Here is an 18,346-nt window from a genome sequence, read left to right as displayed (position 1 = left end):
AAAGCTGTTATAATTAAAATTGATTTGGAAAAAAATCTGTCCAGGATTAAAAAATTAGTTACCTTGGGGGGGGGTTCATTATATAAATAGAAGAGCAAAGCATGTTAACCAGCATTAACAAAATTATGTCTGAAACTATTTCCTAAAAAAAGGCACTCTTTATTAATATATATGAATTTATAGGGGTAACATAAAAAGCTGTGGGAGATTAGCAGCCAAACCTAAGAAATTTATATACTTGCTAGTTAGCATGAGAAGGGTCTAAGTCCACAGAGCTGTATTTCTGATAGGCAGGTATTCAGACCATAGAAATCCAGTTGGCATAGAGGGCTCTGTATGATGTAATTTCCCCTCCTCTTCTGGAGAGGAAGGAGGGTACAGTCATACCTCATGTTATGTTTGCTTCATGTTACTTTTTTTCAGGTTGCGTCCCACAGCAACCGGGAAGTACCGGAAAGGGTTACTTCCGGGTTTCGCCACTCATGCATGCGCAGTAGCGCTAAATCGTGCTTCACGCATGTGCACAAAAACCAAATCACACCAGTGCAGATATGGCACTTCAGGTTGCGGGCTTTTCACGTTGTGAATGGGCCTCCGGAACGGATCCCGTTCGCAACTAGAGGTACCACTGTATAGTACTTCCTGTTCCTCTCTCTCTTCCTTTGACCAGCACTGGATGTAGACTTGCTCCAGCTTTGGGCACATACCTGAAGTTTGTTACACTGTAAATATAAGTATTTTACCTGCATGGTTTTTACTGCTGTCATGGCTGTGGAGCAATGCAAGATTATAAGTAAGTAAGTCATATTTTTACACTTACTTCCCAGGCTGTTGTCTGATTCTTTGTGAAGTGGGGTAAGAAGGCAGAAGCCAGTTTAATTCATAGCTGGACTTGCTCAAAACAAGGTTTTACAACCTAATTCCTATGTTTTTAATTTTGCTTCCAAGGATGGAATTTTGAAACTCTGTTCAACCCACACACATGGGTGCCTGGAGGGATAAATTGCAGTTAATATATCCTGTCCTACCCATTAAAAGCCATCCCACAAAATCAGCACACTTTAGGGGGCAATCATGGCTACTAATGCCTTCTTCGACACAATGAACAAAGACCAGAACTATATTATTTTCACCTAGTAGTCAGTCAAAAGAATTCTTGATAATTATGCAAAAGGCAACAGATTGGTTGCCAGCAGACCATCTGAAAAGACATGGGCTGCATACATATTATGCAGTACATTTAATGTACTGTACATGCCTCCCCCCAAAGAATTCTCCTTAAGGAAGACCTCACTGGACCCATGATTGTAAATGATCATCACCCAGGGGCAGATGCCCCCCCCCCACTTTGGCAAGGTGCTCAAGAAATGGATGCTATGTTTGGTGTTAGCATTAGGTTAAAGTGTGTAGCAGAACCCATTAAAAAAAAATCTTAGGTGAGCCAATGGTATAAGAAGGGCTTCTTTAGGATTTGCAGGGCCTATTGTAAGTTGGAGAGAAACTTCCAATTTAGCAGCCTGGTTAAAAATGTTCATGAATCCATCAGGAGGGGAAAGCATGGCTGCCAAAATCCCTATGCTTACTAGTTGGCTTGGGGGGGGGGGTAGTGGGTAGCAGAGGCTGCAGGGCCAAGTGAATAGGAATCCTCTGTTTCTACTGCCACCATCTCTCTAGCAATTAGCTAAAACGGTTGGGCAGGGAGATCTTTAAGCAGGCTGTGGCTGTGGGCAGGGCTTCTTGAGGCAGTGAGGCATAGGCCGCGTAGCATTCAAGACCCCTGTTCATTTATGCATTATTGAAATTCTGAAAATGCAAGAGTTTTCTTCTTCTTCAGTCTTCTGCTTGTGAGAAATACATTGTGAAGTATATATTTCCATGGAGATGCTGCTGTACTTGCCCAAGCAAATATGAACATAGTGTTACAAGCCACCCCAATATCTCCCTAGCAGCTGGATGAAATTATAGAGGTGGCAGGCATGCGACTGAGGGTTAGTGTTTCCTTTGAAAAATTATGCAAAGGCTAATGTCTTTCTGATATATGGCTTATTTACACATATATACAACCTGGAGCTTTCAGTGGAGGAAATCATGGCGGCAACAATAAGCCCAGCACCATTCTTTCTCCGCAACCTCTCTTGCACTGCAGGGCACAACCCACCATAATGGTTCCCTCTGTGCTTGCTGGTTATATTACCCCAGCCCTAACCCCATAGCTTCTGCGCTCTCCTAAATTCTGGTCTCTCTTTTAACCCAGGGGAATATCCCTCCTTTGATGTGCTAGAGCTCATTACTAGAGTGGATTAGCTTGTCTCACCTATTCACACTTAGCCCTTGAGAGAGGGAGGAAACCAATACATTTGCAAATGAGATTTGCCCTTTTCATCCCTTTGTGTTGCCTAAATGGCTTATCCCCTTCATGGATCACTGCCTTTAAACTGAAGAAAACAGGAAAAACCACTGGGCCGGTAAGATACAATCTACCGGTAAGTCAAATCCCTTATGAATACACAGTGGAAGTGAGGAACAGGTTTAAGGATTTAGATTTGGTGGACAGAGTGCCTGAAGAATTATGGATGGAGGCTCGTAACATTATACAGGTGGCAGCAACTAAAACCATCCCAATGAAAAGGAAATGCAAGAAAGCAAAGTGGCTGTCCAACGAGGCCTTACAAATAGTGAGGGAGAGAAGGCAAGCAAAATGTGAGGGAGATAGTGAAAGATACAGGAAATTGAATGCAGATTTCCAAAAAAATAGCAAGGAGAGACAAGAAGGCCTTCTTAAATGAGCAATGCAAAGAAATAGAGGAAAACAATAGAATGGGGAAAACCAGAGATCTGTTCAAGAAAATTGGAGATATGAAAGGAACATTTCGTACAAAGATTACCATAATAAAAGACAAAAGTGGAAAGGACCTAACAGAAGCAGAAGACATCAAGAAGAGGTGGCAAGAATACACAGAGGAACTATACCAGAAAGAAATGGATATCTCCTATACCCCAGGTAGTGTGGTTGCTGACCTTGAGCCAGACATCCTGGAGAGTGAAGTCAAATGGGCTTTAGAAAGCACTGCTAATAACAAGGCCAGTGGAAGTGATGATATTCCAGCAGAACTATTTAAAATTTTAAAAGATGATGCTGTTAAGGTGCTACACTGAATATGCCAGTAAATTTGGAAAACTCAGCAGTTGCCAGAGGATTGGAGAAGATCAGTCTACATCCCAATCCCCAAGAAGGGCAGTGCCAAAGAATGCTCCAACTACCGCACATTTGCACTCATTTCACACACTAGCAAGGTTATGCTTAAAATTCTCCAAGGCAGGCTTAAGCAGTATGTGGACCGAGAACTCCCAGAAGTGCAAGCTGGATTTCGAAGGGGCAGAGGAACCAGAGACCAAATTGCAAACATGCACTGGATTATGGAGAAAGCTAGAGAGTTCCAGAAAGACATCTACTTCTGCTTCATTGACTATGCAAAAGCCTTTGACTGTGTCGACCACAGCAAACTATGGCAAGTTCTTAAAGAAATGGAAGTGCCTGATCACCTCATCTGTCTCCTGAGAAATCTCTATGTGGGACAAGAAGCTACAGTTAGAACTGGATATGGAACAACTAATTGGTTCAAAATTGGGAAAGGAGTACGGCAAGGCTGTATACTGTCTCCCTGGTTATTTAACTTATATGCAGAATTCATCATGCGAAAGGCTGGCCTGGATGAATCCCAAGCCGAAATGAAGATCGCCGGAAGAAATATCAACAACCTCAGATATGCAGATGACACAACCTTGATGGCAGAAAGTGAGGAGGAATTAAAGAACCTTTTAATGAGGGTGAAAGAGGAGAGCGCAAAATATGGTCTGAACATCAAACATCAACATCAAAAAAACGAAGATCATGACCACTGGTCCCATCACCTCCTGGCAAATAGAAGGGGAAGAAATGGAGGCAGTGAGAGATTTTACTTTCTTGGGCTCCATGATATCTGCAGATGGTGACAGCAGTCATGAAATTAAAAAACGCCTGCTCCTTGGGAGAAAGGCGATGGCAAACCTAGACAGCATCTTAAAAAGCGGAGACATCACCTTGCCAACAAAGGTCCGTATAGTTAAAGCCATGGTTTTCCCAGTAGTGATGTATAGAAGTGAGAGCTGGACCATAAAGAAGGCTGATCGCCGAAGAATTGATGCTTTTGAATTATGGTGCTGGAGGAGACTCTTGAGAGTCCCATGGACTGCAAGAAGATCAAACGCATCCATTCTTAAGGAAATCAGCCCTGAGTGCTCACTGGAAGGACAGATCGTGAAGCTGAGGCTCCAATACTTTGGCCACCTCATGAGAAGAGAAGACTCCCTGGAAAAGACCCTGATGTTGGGAAAGATTGAGGGCACAAGGAGAAGATGACGACAGAGGACGAGATGGTTGGACAGTGTTCTCGAAGCCACAAACATGAGTCTGACCAAACTGCGGGAGGCAGTGGAAGACAGGAGTGCCTGGCGTGCTCTGGTCCATGGGGTCACGAAGAGCCGGACATGACTAAACGACTAAACAACAACAAAATGGCTTATCTCCAAGGGGTCACCTCACGAGGAAATTACCTGAGTTAATAAGCTGCTACACTTGTTGATTCTATGGGATTATAATGTCCAACACACAACCCAGGAAGTGTGCCTAGGTTATTCACATATTAACAGTAGCTAAACCACATCTCAAATCCACATGAGCTATTACAAGTCCTAACATACCAATTAAATCCGAACATTTATTAAACCCAAGCATTTAGCACCCACAGTTCTGTAACAATATGCAGATATAGAATGAGATCAAAAAGTCAGCTGAGATCCAAGAAAACAGGATGCTAGAAATTTTGATTTCTAACATTTTTACATGGCTGAAGCATTGGTGGCTGCGCTGAAAACAATATCTGACCATAAATGTATTTTTCTGATTAGCAACCATAGCAGCAGGCACAGTATTAATTTTCAAGCACTGTAATACATTTATATTCTTTGCAGAGTGGTATGTGGTATTTGTTACAGTATTTGCTTTTTAAAAAGAGTTTTAAAAAATATTCAAGAATTTTCTAGTTTGTATATGAAGTGGGTGTTATCCAGTAGTGTAACCACCCACTTCATATACAAACTAGAAAATTCCTTGATATTGCTAAACAAAGATCACAAAAAACAAAAATATTATTGGTTGTTTAAAGGATTTTAAAACTGGCTTTGAAAAGAAATGAAACTGTAAATAATCTTCGGTTGTCAGGGCTATTATCCTGACATACCATAATACCTGGTAAGGCTATTGCTTGTGATCCCAAAGCTATGCCTATGGGAGTCCACAGAGTCCAGCTAATTTTAATTGATTTTGTCATCTGTGAGCCCTTGCAGCCTTGTCCAGAACAATCCCTGAAACCTCTTTTTTATTTTAATGAAACCAGATTGGCAGCCATGTTTGTTTTTTACTCAGCAGGGTGACAGGGAAGCTCTCTGTACTTTACATGTTTTGAGAGCTGTCTCTAATATGAAAGAACTCTACGTCTGTCTCTCTCTCTCTCTCTCTCTCTCTCTCTCTCTGCATATCTGGCAGGTAGCACTGCAAATCTTCAGCAATAATATTTTGCTTTGATGCAATTTTGAATAATGTCTTAGTGCATGCTCACCTTTACCCTGTCAGGAATACTACCCTGCAAACAATCCTGGAATTAAGTTCAAGGACATTATTATTATTATTATTTTCACACCAAAAATAGTGATAATGAAGTCTGTGTTAATTAGGCACTTGCCTGCCAAACTCCCCTTTCAGTAATAATTCAGGATCTTCTTGTGATCTTTTGTTTGGCAAAATTGAAGAATTGCAAGTGTAAAATAACTCCCAGGACCTCATGCATCTTGCTTTCATTCCTCCTCAAATTAAAACTGAAGTGACATTTCCCCCTAGTATGCTGAGATAATTTTTGGTTCCGGGCTGTTTCTTTTTTACTTCAACAAATACAATGTTTTTCAGGAGAAGTTTCAAAATGGCATTTGTCATTGACGTAAAATATTTAAATAATTACTAAATAATACCATAAATAATGCAGCTGAATTATTAAGGCACACCAAAACAATAGATGAATAAGTAGCGATTTTTTAGCAGTGGGACATGAAAAGTTTTTGTTTGAAGAGAGCATGGGTATCATTCAGTACAGACTCTCTAAGGCATTATATAGACAATGATTTTGGAAACTGGCCTGCTCTGTGATCTCTGGTCAAGTATATTTGCAGGTTTTTGTAGTGCTCCAAGCAATAAAAACTTGGGTTTTTATCTTCCTCATGTTGCCAAGAAGATGGAATAATATTTTTTTCTTAGTGGTATCAGATATACTTTACAAAATGTTACTTGAAATAAATACATTAAATGCTTAATTAAATGCTGAAATAACACTTTATACAAGAGCTTCTTTATGGCCACCATATAATTTCCTTTAGTGCAGCCTTTCCCAGACTTCAGATGGACTACATCTCCCATCAGTCCCAGCTGACATGTCTGAAAGGCATAAGGCTGGGGAAGACTTCGTGAAAACTGTAAAAGTACGGATTGTTAAATAAAAGTTAACTCCAAAGGGATTGGGATATTGAAGATCCTTGTTTCATTCCCCACCCCCCACTGACCAAATCACACAGAGAATAATATTGAGGGATGTTGTCCTTTTAATTGCAAGCAACTTTAATAGCTTCTTGTTCCATAAAATGATCCACCAAAGTTAATTACAGTGGTACCTCGGATTACATATGGTTCAGGTTACATACGCTTCAGGTTACAGACTCCGCTAACCCAGAAATAGTGCTTCAGGTTAAGAACTTTGCTTCAGGATGAGAACAGAAATCGCGTGGCGGGGGTGCGGCAGCAGCGGAAGGGCCCATTAGCTAAAGTGGTGCTTCAAGTTAAGAACAGTTTCAGATTAAGTACGGACCTCCGGAACGAATTAAGTACTTAACCCGAGGTACCACTGTATAGTGTAAGAGCACTAGAAGGTAGAGGTTGCTTGCCCAGCATCTGCCACATCTTAAAAAGAACAGAAGCAATACACCTAGATTGAGAGTATTTTTGAAGGTAGCATAAAACAAGAGAAGTGGGAAGACTGATTTGAACAAAGGGGTACAAATGGGGGCGGGAATTGTTTCCCTTCTGTTCCTGTCTCTCCTTGAAATCTCCCATGCAACCGTAAGGAAGGTGATTCCATGTAGGGCTTTTATTTTTCTCTTGTGAAATAGCAATACGTGCGACTCTCAACTTCCACAGGGGTAATGTTCCAGGGATTGTGTATGAAGCCAAAATTGTGCATGGTCATAACACATTAGCTTCAATGTTGGGTGGAATTGCCAGTCATTTTCCCCAGAACCCTGCCCCCTTTCCTTTTTTAAATTGCCAAGTGCATAAAGCTGAATGTGCACAAGTTAAATGCATGTAAGTTGCAAGTTGTTACCTGTGTAGTACAAGTCTGTGTCAAGGTCCAAGAGGGTTGATAAAGATCTCTTACGTTTTCATGTAGAGGAGTTTATAGATTGCTTTCAGAAGGTTCTTTAACCTCAAGTACAAATTGCAGGAGGGTCATTGGAAGCCATTAATCCTTTCCCTTCATTTGTTACTGACAAAATTATAGCATAATACAAAACATGATACAAAACTTATTTTTTCAATTTTGTAAATCTATACCTTGGTTTTTAGAACTATTTGCATCAGAGCAAAATATTATTCCAGAAGGTTTGCAGTACTAACTGCCAGATAATCAGAGAGAGAGAGAGAGAGAGAGAGAGTTCTTTCATATTGGAGACAGTTCTCCAAAACTATTTTTATCTGAGAGATAAAAGATACAAGTCCCTATATTTTATATCATATCATATATCATCTCTGGAGAGAAAAAGCAGCCTTTAGTTGCATGTAGTTTTCCCCTTAATGTAAATGCTCCCTTGTAACTCTTGCCATTCCTTTTGAGATGTTTGTTTACATTATTTACATTCAGGACAGTATGCTCCTCTTCTGCATACCTTTAAAGTGCTTGTGAGGCATATTCTGCATTTGCCATAGTTTGACCTGCATGCTGAGTGTTGAAAGGATGAGCAGTTAAGACATGAGCAGATGGTCCCTCGCAATTCCAGGGAGGATAGACAGAACAGATTTTAAAGGTTAAACAAAAGTGTGATGTTCCTGCTTCAAGAACAGTTTTCTCTCTGGATACTTTTAGACAGCATGTTTGTAATTGGCTCCCACAAAAGACACCCACAGCAGGGAATTATTCAGGCATATATCTGTGGCTGTTGCGTCTTGACAATCCACATTAGATGCCCCTGTAGGCTCAGCTTTGGGCTAAACATTTGACTATTGAGCAGCTACTGAAGAAATTAGTCAAATATTTGTGGCTGTAGTAATATGGTAAGGGAAAAAAACCAAAATACTAGTTGAATGTCAAGAGTGGTTCCATAAATGCTTTGTACAGGGTTCTTCTCTACATTTCTTCCTTCATTGGGTATCGGATCAGTCATTAGCCTCTCTTTTCTTGCAGGACTTCAATGAATAGTATGTTCAGTGATTAGATTCGGTGGAATACATATTCATCATACTGCACAGACTTCTTCCTAGAGGAGTGTTCTCCTTAACTGGATTTCAAGTCATGAGCTTGGGTGTGAATCATCTTCTCAAGCCCAATTTTTTCACACTGGTTCTCCTAAAAGTTAGGGGGTTCAGATGAACCCAGCCATATGTTAAAAGAATGTAAGAGAGCATCACATGGGCTGGTCCCACCGCTGATGGAACTGGTGGCCACCATTATCCTCACCTGTGCAAAGGGGTCCTGTGCACATATTGACATATGCAGCTATTGTGTCTTTTGTTGCTCTGGAAAGTTCTGCACTTCTGGAAAGTTTTGGGCTCTTCAAATGATTACTTGACAATTTTCTTGGGGTGAAGGCAGACAGTCATTTTAAAGTGAGTTGGAGTAGTTTGAATATACATTTTCTGCGTTCTGATTTCATTTCAGGAGAGATAAAATGTGTTCAGACCACCTCCATAATACAGTGCCTATCTTAATTCTTTGTATACTTGCATGTGTGCACAGGAAAAGAGAGAGAGACAAACAGAAATCAATTAATTCCCCCTCTTCTCCCCAACCAGATATAATTCTGTAGCGGAAATGACAAGTGGGCAGAATGATCAACGGTTTTTGAAATGCATTGCAAACAAACATGTTTTTACTTGTCATGGCCACTGATTAGTATGCACATTTTAAAATGCACAATTAGTATGCATATTTGTTCAGGAAATATATGAATTGCAAATGGAAAACTTGATTTAAAACAAAAACTAAATCAGCAATTTAATTTGCTTAGATTTAAATCCTTCCTCTGTCCCAGTGGCAATCCTTTTTTGTTTGGAATATATTTGGGTCATTTCCAGCCATAATTCCATCGTTAATAGTGAATGGGATATGACCAACAGGTGACGAATAGCCACAGACTGGATGTGGCAACTTTATCCTGCCTCCATGCAGCAGCTCTACCAAGCCTACCATCCACCTTCATGATGACACCCAAATACGTTCTAAACAAAACAAAGCCATTGCAACATAGGGAAGATGGATAAAGCTGATGAATGAGTTACAGGGCAGTAGTTTTAGCCTGCCATTTTGCAGCCCTACCAAGTTTTAATCAAGATGCAGAGAAAAAGTTTTTAAGAAAAACAAAAATGTTTCTAATATTTCAGCGTTTCTTTCCTGTGCTTTGTTTCCAATGCAAACTGAGGGAGGAGGCTAGAGCCGAATGAGGTCAGGATCCATTGAGGCTGAGCTGCTTTCCCCTCCCTCCCTCCCTCCCTCCCTCCCTCCCTGTAGCCTTCTCCTCATCCCTTGAAGTAGTGCCTTCTCACCCTCTCTCCATCTCACCCTCTCTCCCCATAACCCACCACAGCACAGGCTGGCCACTGTAGTGCTGGTGTGCCTGCACTGACAGTGGGGAAGCAGCTGAGGAGGCATTTCTGGACTCCAAGGAATGTGTGGCACTGCCTGCAGGCAATGCATTCCTTGGACGTTGGACGTGCCCACCTGCTTTGTGGATCCTGCCTCCCAGGACAGCCACCTCACTTTACCTTGGCTCAAGGGCAGGTGGGCTCTGTTTAAATAATAGAGTGAGCCGCACTCAAAGGCACTTGACAGGTTTCAGTCTCCTGGGATGGTTTGCACCTTCCACCCTCACCCAATCAGTGGTCCTGGATCATTGTTTTGTAGTAACTATCTCTAGGGACTATCTGTGGATTACCTCTGGATTAGCATGTGCCGATCAGCTTTGATGTTTTCCCGAGGAAGTACATCCTCATACAGAACCTCACCCTTTCATGTAAAACTTGGTTCTCACAATTATCTGTACTCTACATTTCCCTGCAGATAGAAGCATATTGATTACCTCCACTTCAGTCTCTTGTATACTTGTCAGAAGAACCTACCCAAGAAACACATTGGTTTCTTATCACATTCATTTAATGAGACCCTTTACCAGAGACAAAGTTACTTGGTCATGGGTGTTGTTTCACCTGTGATAACTGGTATCATTGTTCAGTTTGGTTATGTACAGTGGTACCTCGGGTTACAGATGCTTCAGGTTACAGATCCCGCTAACCCAGAAATAGTACCTCGGGTAAAGAACTTTGCTTCAGGGTGAGAACAGAAATCGGGCTCCGGTGGCAGCGGGAGGCCCCATTAACTAAAATGATACCTCAGGTTAAGAACAGTTTCAGGTTAAGAATGGAACTCCAGAACGAATTAAGCTCTTAACCCGAGGTACCACTGTAGTTTTTAATGTGTTTTATTTATTTTTATGACTACTTTGCTCTGTTTGCAATTATGTAAATCTTTTCATATTGTAAACTGCCTTGAGCATTGTTTTAACTGTGGAAAGGTGGCATACAAATCAAATGATGATGATGGTGATTGTGATGATCTCCAGTACTTATTGATTCTTCTGTTTTGGATGTTTCCCATAATTTAAGAACAGAATGAATCACTAAGTAGCAAAGACCTCATCTACTACCTGTACAAATCATTGCGTATGTTATATAAGCTACAATTCATATGCAAGTATAGCTACAAAAGTTTTGCAGGTGTGTGCTGATGACTGCTGTTGTGAGGGGGTAGATAAGCAGGCCACGAGCCTTTTGACATGAACTTAGCAAAAGGATACTTTTTATTTTCAAGCGTAGAAAGACATCAGTGCCAAGGAATAGTAAAAAGGTATTCGGCAAGACAAGAATTCGTGGTGTAGCCTTTAGAAACATTAATATTTTATATTAATAATGTTTCTAAAACACAGCATTGGCTATTCCATATATATATGCTACCAAATGTCTATTTCTGCCCCATGTCCTTCAGGAATTGACTTAATATGCCACAGTTTTCATTAGCTGCTCAGTTCTACTGCCTTCCATTTCATCAGTTCAGAATTCCATGGAAGTTGCCTCTATGATATTCTTTAAGGGTTCATGACTTGTTTCTGCAACTGCGCTCCTCTTTATTTCCTCAGAGCAGTGATCAAAATCACAGGAAGATGGATCACACTTTAAGCACTGAATACAGTTCGCTTCTCAAAAACTAAAAAATAATGCTTTTTTAAAAGTCAATTTATTTTTATACTTCCCTCACTTAAAAAAAAGAGGCACCTATTGCAGTCTCATTGTGTTAAACTGATGCTATTGCACTGCTTGTCAAGATGCCATGATGGAACTAACCACTTGGGCGGTTATTACAACAAGAAGCCTTGCTTTAGACTGTGCTGTCAATAAGTGTGATGCAGATGATGCTGTTGTGACAGGCTTGTCCTTAGAATTAGAAGGAAGATGACTTGAGCAAATGAACTGGAACAGCCCACTTCCTCTACTGTACTGTACTGAATTTATAAATGACATGAGGATACTTGGGGTTTTTTCGTGTGGTGTGTGTGTGTGTTGGGGGGCTGTACATTATTTTGCTTGGAACCTACGTTCACTCATGTTGCAAAGTATTGTCAGAGCTGATCAGCAGTTAGAAACGTAGATATGATGGGATGACTTCTTCCTGCTCTTTTTCCTTCAAGGATATCTAGTGAACATTCTCCAAAGCTTCAAATCCGAAGCCACAGTTACTTGAGGGCAGTGAGCGAAGTTTCAATCAATAGAAGTTTGGATAGCCTGGACCCTGCAGCTCTGCTGACTTCTCCCAAATTTCGTTCCCGGAATGAGAGCTACATGAGGGCCATGAGCACTATTAGTCAGGTGAGTGACATGTGTGCAAAACTGAGAAAACAAGGTTGGCATCAGTTGCCAGCATGAGTAGTTCTCAAGTGAAAGCAAATATGTGATTAATTGCATGGCTAGATTTTTTTAAAACACTTGTTTAAAACCAAATCCTCAGTTTTCCATCCTCATGATGGGCATATGCTGATAGAAACAGGCTGGATTTCAATGGGTGGGTTGACCAGGGGCAGCAAACAGGTTTAACCACCACCTGAATGTAGTTCATAATTGTGCTCCTTCACTATTTCCCTCTTTACTTTCTTTGAAATGTTCACAGTTGCCATTTACATCTACAGTCATACCTTGGAAGTCAAACTGAATCTGTTCCAGAAGTCTGTTTGACTTCCAAAATGTTTGGAAACCAAAGCGTGGCTTCTGATTGGCTGCAGGAAGCTCCTGCAGCCAATCAGAAGCCACAGAAGCCCCATCGGACGTTTGGGTTCTAAAGAACATTCGCCAACCAGAACACTCATTTCCGGGTTTGCGGTGTTTGGGAGCCAAAACGTCCGAGTACCAAGGCGTTTGGGATCCAAGGTAGGAATGTATTAAGAAAAGTAAACCACTTTGAAGAAAAGTTTTGTAGTTAGTGCAGGACAATCCACAGATAGTGGCGCTCCAGGGAAATAGGTATATTTGGTTCCCCCTCCATTTGTTCATCTTTTAGATAACTTGCTTCTTTATTCCATTTGTAGCCCATTTCAAGACTGGTGCATGATTTGCATGCATATTTGATCAGTATAATAGAAAGTGAAAAATTTCCACACATGGATCTGTTCAGTCTCTCACATTAGCTGAATGGGCAGTGATGTCACAAATATTCCCACAGTTATTGTTTCTAAAAACAACAACCAAGGTTAATGAAACACTGGCTGCGTGAGTAAGTGTGGCCAACTTTACAAGTAAAAATTAACCGTTTCAGCCATGGAGTGAGTTGTTGAATAGATTGCCTCAGGCAGATTCTTTCCCTGTGATCACACACATACACAACCCAGCACCCCATCCCTGGGTAATTTGAAATATCTTCCTCCTGAAGTATGGGCTTTTCTCTTTGAGAAAATGATGCACCCATTTGAAGTTACTATGGACAGAGCCAACCTAGATGCCTTTCCCTCTTATCTGAGCTCCTTTCATTGAATACATACATACATATTTTAAATCTATGCTGCCTTTCCACAGTTCAAGCCATGCTCAAGGCAGCTTACAACATGGAATATTTATATATAAGTGTAACACAACAAAATAGGTCATAAAGAATATAACATGAAAAACAAAACACAACCAAACTGAACAATTTCCATATAAATCACAAAATTTAAAGATACGAAACACCAACAGCAAAATGCCCACCCAAGAAAAGCCAAACAACACCCCAGCCCAAAAGTGTGTTCAGCAGCCTCAGTTTTTGTAGCTGGAGTCAGTCAGGGCCCTGCCTTCCCACGCCAAGTGGGAAAAGGCCTGCAAGGTAAAGAGCAGGTCTTTCAGGACTCACAGCCAAGATGGAATATACCTGGGATCTTGATACACCAGCAGCACAAGCCCAAAACTACAAGAGTATAGATGTTGAAGCCTTGTGATTTCATAGAATCATAGATGTTGAAGCCTTGTGATTTTCCCCCTCAATTATTTTGTGTGGCTTACTTTCACTATCTGAAGTTTTCATAACAATGTGCCATATTCATCATTGTTCACCCTTGTTGTGCTTCTTTTATGTCTAGATTTTAATTATTTTGTTTTTGTTAATTTCTTTTCCCCCCCACTCAAAATGTAAATAAATGATAAAAATAAAAGACTTAAGTAAAGTTTTAAAGATATTTAGTTGCAATACATTTATAGCTTGAAAATAAGTAGCCTGTTAATTATCTGTGGTTGTATACAGTTACTTGTGATTCCATGTGTGAATACTGTAATATTATCTGTGTATTTTTCTTATGGCTGCAATATGATTCATTCGCTTCCCTGTTAAACAGAACAAGTTTATTTTCACCTATGACTGGAGGCTTGGAAAAGCAGATTCCTGCATTTTAAAAGTCAGAGGATAAATGATTCAAATGTATATTTCAAACCTTATCATCAGGACCCTTTCTCTCTCTCTGGGTAGGCTGACACATGGTTTCTGAGTACTTAAAGTTGGCAGTACTAAATGAATTCATTCCTACTTTACCAATACACCCACTGCTAGTGTGGAAGGCGGAAGCTTGAAAGCCAGCTGGCACAAAACAACTGAAGAGAGAGGCATTTTTATTTAAGGAACCGAAGTGTGCGTGCACACATACATATTCACAAATGGATTCTTCTGTGATGCTGCAGGATAATTTTCCCCTGCTAAGCTACAACCCACCTGTAAACCTTTGGGCCCACAATGTGGTTGCCAGCCTTGCTTTTTGAACACAATGTGACACAACGGCTTATTAAGTGGTTGAATTCTGTTTTGTCTTTGAATAGAAACCATCTGTCATCCCAGCCCCCCCCCCCCATCTTGGCTCAAAACTCAGTCATTTAATAGCTGTTTGTGTCACTAGTGGCAATGATTGGCAGCTTTTAGCTTGCTTGAGGGTTTTTAGAGGATCACTAGTGGGTCTTAGCAGTGCAGTCAGAAATTCTTTCATTGACATTAAGCATTTAGGGCCAAGATAGATGTTATGGGAAATGTATCATCAAAAGCAACCACATTACATTGCATTGCATTCTCCTTCTACCCCAGGTAACAGATAGAAGTTATATCCATTGTAACATCATAGCATTTTGTGTCCTTCACTCCTGCATCACAATGTGGGCTGCCAGTGATGTTGCTGTGGTGAAGCAACATTTCTAGATGTTACGGATGGGAAATATAGAAACGGATGTGTGCCAGTCATTTTCAGCAGCAGATATGCATTTTCCATTACATCTTGTCTGGCCCTTTATTATTTGCTTGCTTGCTTTGAAATTTGGGCCCAGAGGCAAAAGAATCCCAGTTCCTTCTCAGGAAGAACCCATCAAATGCAACTTATGGCAAAGGAAAATGCTAACGGGCAGGCAATTAAAGACTGGAGTGTATCTGAGTAAAACATTTGCACACTGCAATAGACAGTGAAAGGATGAGAAATGAAACAAGGCCAAGATAACGTGTTCATCAGGACAGAGTCATTAGCCATTGTGGCTAACATGCTTGACTTGAATGTGGTAAATCCATGTTCAAATCCCCACTGAGTCATATTGAATGATTTTTAGTTCTTAGCTTGTTGTTTTTTATGTAGAATCATGTTTTATCCAACAAACATCCCATTAACTTGAGAGCTTCTGCCTGTATAACAGGACCTCTCCCTCTCCTTTCCTCGTTCCACCTGCACCCCCCCCCAAAAAAAAAATCAGTTCTGGGTTTCCCCACAACCCTCCAAAGCAGATTGGAGGCAGGGACAGGAAGAGGAAGTCCCATTGCACAGGCTTGAGAGCAGTACATGTGAAAAGGATCTAGAAGTCTTGGTTGACCACAAACTTGACATTAGCCAACAATGTGACGCGGCAGCTAAAAAAGCCAATGCAATTCTGGGCTGCATCAATAGGAGTATAGCATCTAGATCAAGGGAAGTAATAGTGCCACTGTATTCTGCTCTGGTCAGACCTCACCTGGAGTACTGTGTCCAGTTCTGGGCACCACAGTTCAAGAAGGTCACTGACAAACTGGAATGTGTCCAGAGGAGGGCAATAAAAAGGGTCAAAGGCCTGGAAACGATGCCTTATGAGGAACGGCTAAGGGAGCTGGGCATGTTTAGCCTGGAGAAGAGGTGGTTAAGGGGTGATATGATAGCCATGTTCAAATATATAAAAGGATGTCACATAGAGGAGGGAGAAAGGTTGTTTTCTGCTGCTCCAGAGAAGTGGACACGGAGCAATGGATCCAAATTACAAGAAAGAAGATTCCACCTAAACATTAGGAAGAACTTCCTGACAGTAAGAGCTGTTCGACAGTGGAATTTGCTGCCAAGGAGTGTGGTGGAGTCTCCTTCTTTGGAGGTCTTTAAGCAGAGGCTTGACAACCATATGTCAGGAGTGCTCTGATGGTGTTTCCTGCTTGGACTCAATGGCCCTTGTGGTCTCTTCCAACTCTATGATTCTATGATTCTATGAAAACCTTACACTAGCAGGATGACTTTGCTCAATACAACCTAGTTTGTTTTACTGAAGCTGTGATTTCGCGTTTTATACTTTGCATTTTGTCTTATTGGTTGTTTCACCATAATAAACAGCTGACTGAGCAACTGTACATGCTGTTGTGTCAAATGCTTTAATAAAATTCAGGCTATTTAGGCAGCTTAGAAACCAAGTATGATACTCTGTGGTTTTTTTAAAAAAAGAAACTTTAAAAAAAACCTTTTCTCTCTTCCTCTCTCAAATGATGGTGCTTTGAGATTTTATTCTCTACAAATTTCAGATTAGAAATTATCCTTTTAATTTAATTAAAGATGACACCAGTGCTGGAATATGACTTTTAAAGCTTGGGGGACTTAACTGTGGCTTTGCATAATTAAGCTTTCAGCTGGTTCTTTGCTACTTTGCCAGGATAGATCTTTTGTGCTTGATATAGGCAGTTTCCACCATATTCTAGACACTAGAATACAAAATACAAAAATGCAAAATAGTTAAGCTGATACTCTTTGGTGCTGGATCATGCAAGTGTTTCATTGATATGTATGTATGTTTCGAAAGCTGGAGTGATCCAAGAGGAAATGAGCCTGGTAAAATATATCTTCTTACCTGTTTTGTGATGCTTTATCATGGGGATGTAAAGTTTTGTTCTGTCTTTTCCCCTTTGGTATTTGATGGTAATGTAAGCTAGACGGCTCTCTTGGATATAATTAAACTGCCTTCTCTTTGCCTGCAGGTGAGTGAGATGGAAGTAAATGGTCAGTTTGAATCAGTCTGCGAGTCTGTATTCAGTGAGCTGGAGTCTCAAGCAGTAGAGGCCCTGGATCTGCCAATGCCAGGCTGCTTCCGCATGAGGAGCCACAGCTACGTGAGAGCCATCGAAAAGGGCTGTTCCCAAGATGATGAATGTTTGTCACTGAGGTCCTCGTCCCCCCCACGCACAACCACCACTGTGAGGACCATCCAAAGCAGCACTGGTGAGTAACTTACAAAACAAATAAGACAGAAATGGGCTGAACCGAGGTACCATTGAACACTGATTCCCAGCATTCTCCCCGTAGACCGCTTTCAGGCTTCCACTCTTTTGCTTGGAACTCTCATAGGCATTCCCAGAGCAGAAACACTGAGAACAGTGTAAAAACCTCTGGTTTGCTTCCATGGGTGTGTGGAGAGATGAGCCAGTCTGGGGAAAAGATGGATTAATGAGGAGAACTGCAGAGAGATAAAGTTGTACATGTGGAGAGGGTGATGGTATGTGTGCTCCAGAAATTTGAAAACTTTATTATTTACCTTTTTTTTAAAAAAGGGAGTACAGTATTTGTCACTAATAACATTTCATAAATACACATTTATTCTTGGCAATTTCCTATCACTTTCATAACACATGTTTCATAACACATGTAAGATGAGTTCCAGATTGCATCTTCATGCTGTTGGCACACAAACTTAGTGTATGTTTTCTGAATGCCCACATTGTATGTACAATATAGGAATTGTAGCTCTCTATGTACAGATGCTGTGCATTAAATGCCTTTCAGACTGAATTTCGGATTATTGTATAGTTGGGAAATGTGCAATATATAGAAATTTTCACACTGACTAGCTCAACAAATGCATGTGAAAGCTGTACAGGGTATGTGACAGCAATATCAGTTATCCCACCCCCAATCTATTCTCAGCATTGCAAGCCTGTGTTTGGTATGTAGAAATCCTTCAAATCAGATTGTTTCAGACAAAAATTGAGCCTGTTGTGGTGAACAGAAAACAGGGATAGTTCAGAACAAAAGAAAGGGTTTGTTTGTCTTTCTACTCATCTGTAGGAATGTGGTGTAGTGGTTAAGAGCGGCAGTCACATAATCTGGGGAACCGGGTTCGTGTCTCCGCTCCTCCACATGCAGCTGCTGGGTGACCTTGGGCCAGTCACACTTC

General features: G+C 40.9%; 1 protein-coding gene across 8 annotated transcripts in view; it reads left to right on the top strand.

Annotated features, from left to right (window-relative positions):
• DLGAP1 (DLG associated protein 1) overlaps positions 1-18,346 on the top strand; it is a 287,890-nt gene that overhangs the window by 201,766 nt on the left and 67,778 nt on the right. For all 8 annotated transcript variants that reach the window (XM_083748326.1, XM_083748327.1, XM_083748324.1 and 5 more), the window contains 2 exons: positions 12,094-12,271; positions 17,154-17,394. In XM_083748326.1, the coding sequence (XP_083604452.1) occupies positions 12,094-12,271; positions 17,154-17,394 (419 nt within the window). The remainder of the gene's footprint in view (positions 1-12,093; positions 12,272-17,153; positions 17,395-18,346) is intronic.

Source organism: Podarcis gaigeae (assembly GCF_964106915.1).
Source record: "Podarcis gaigeae genome assembly, chromosome: 7".
Classification (NCBI taxonomy): domain Eukaryota; kingdom Metazoa; phylum Chordata; class Lepidosauria; order Squamata; family Lacertidae; genus Podarcis; species Podarcis gaigeae.
Note: the sequence above shows the minus strand (reverse complement) of the source record. Positions and strands in the feature narration are given on the sequence as shown.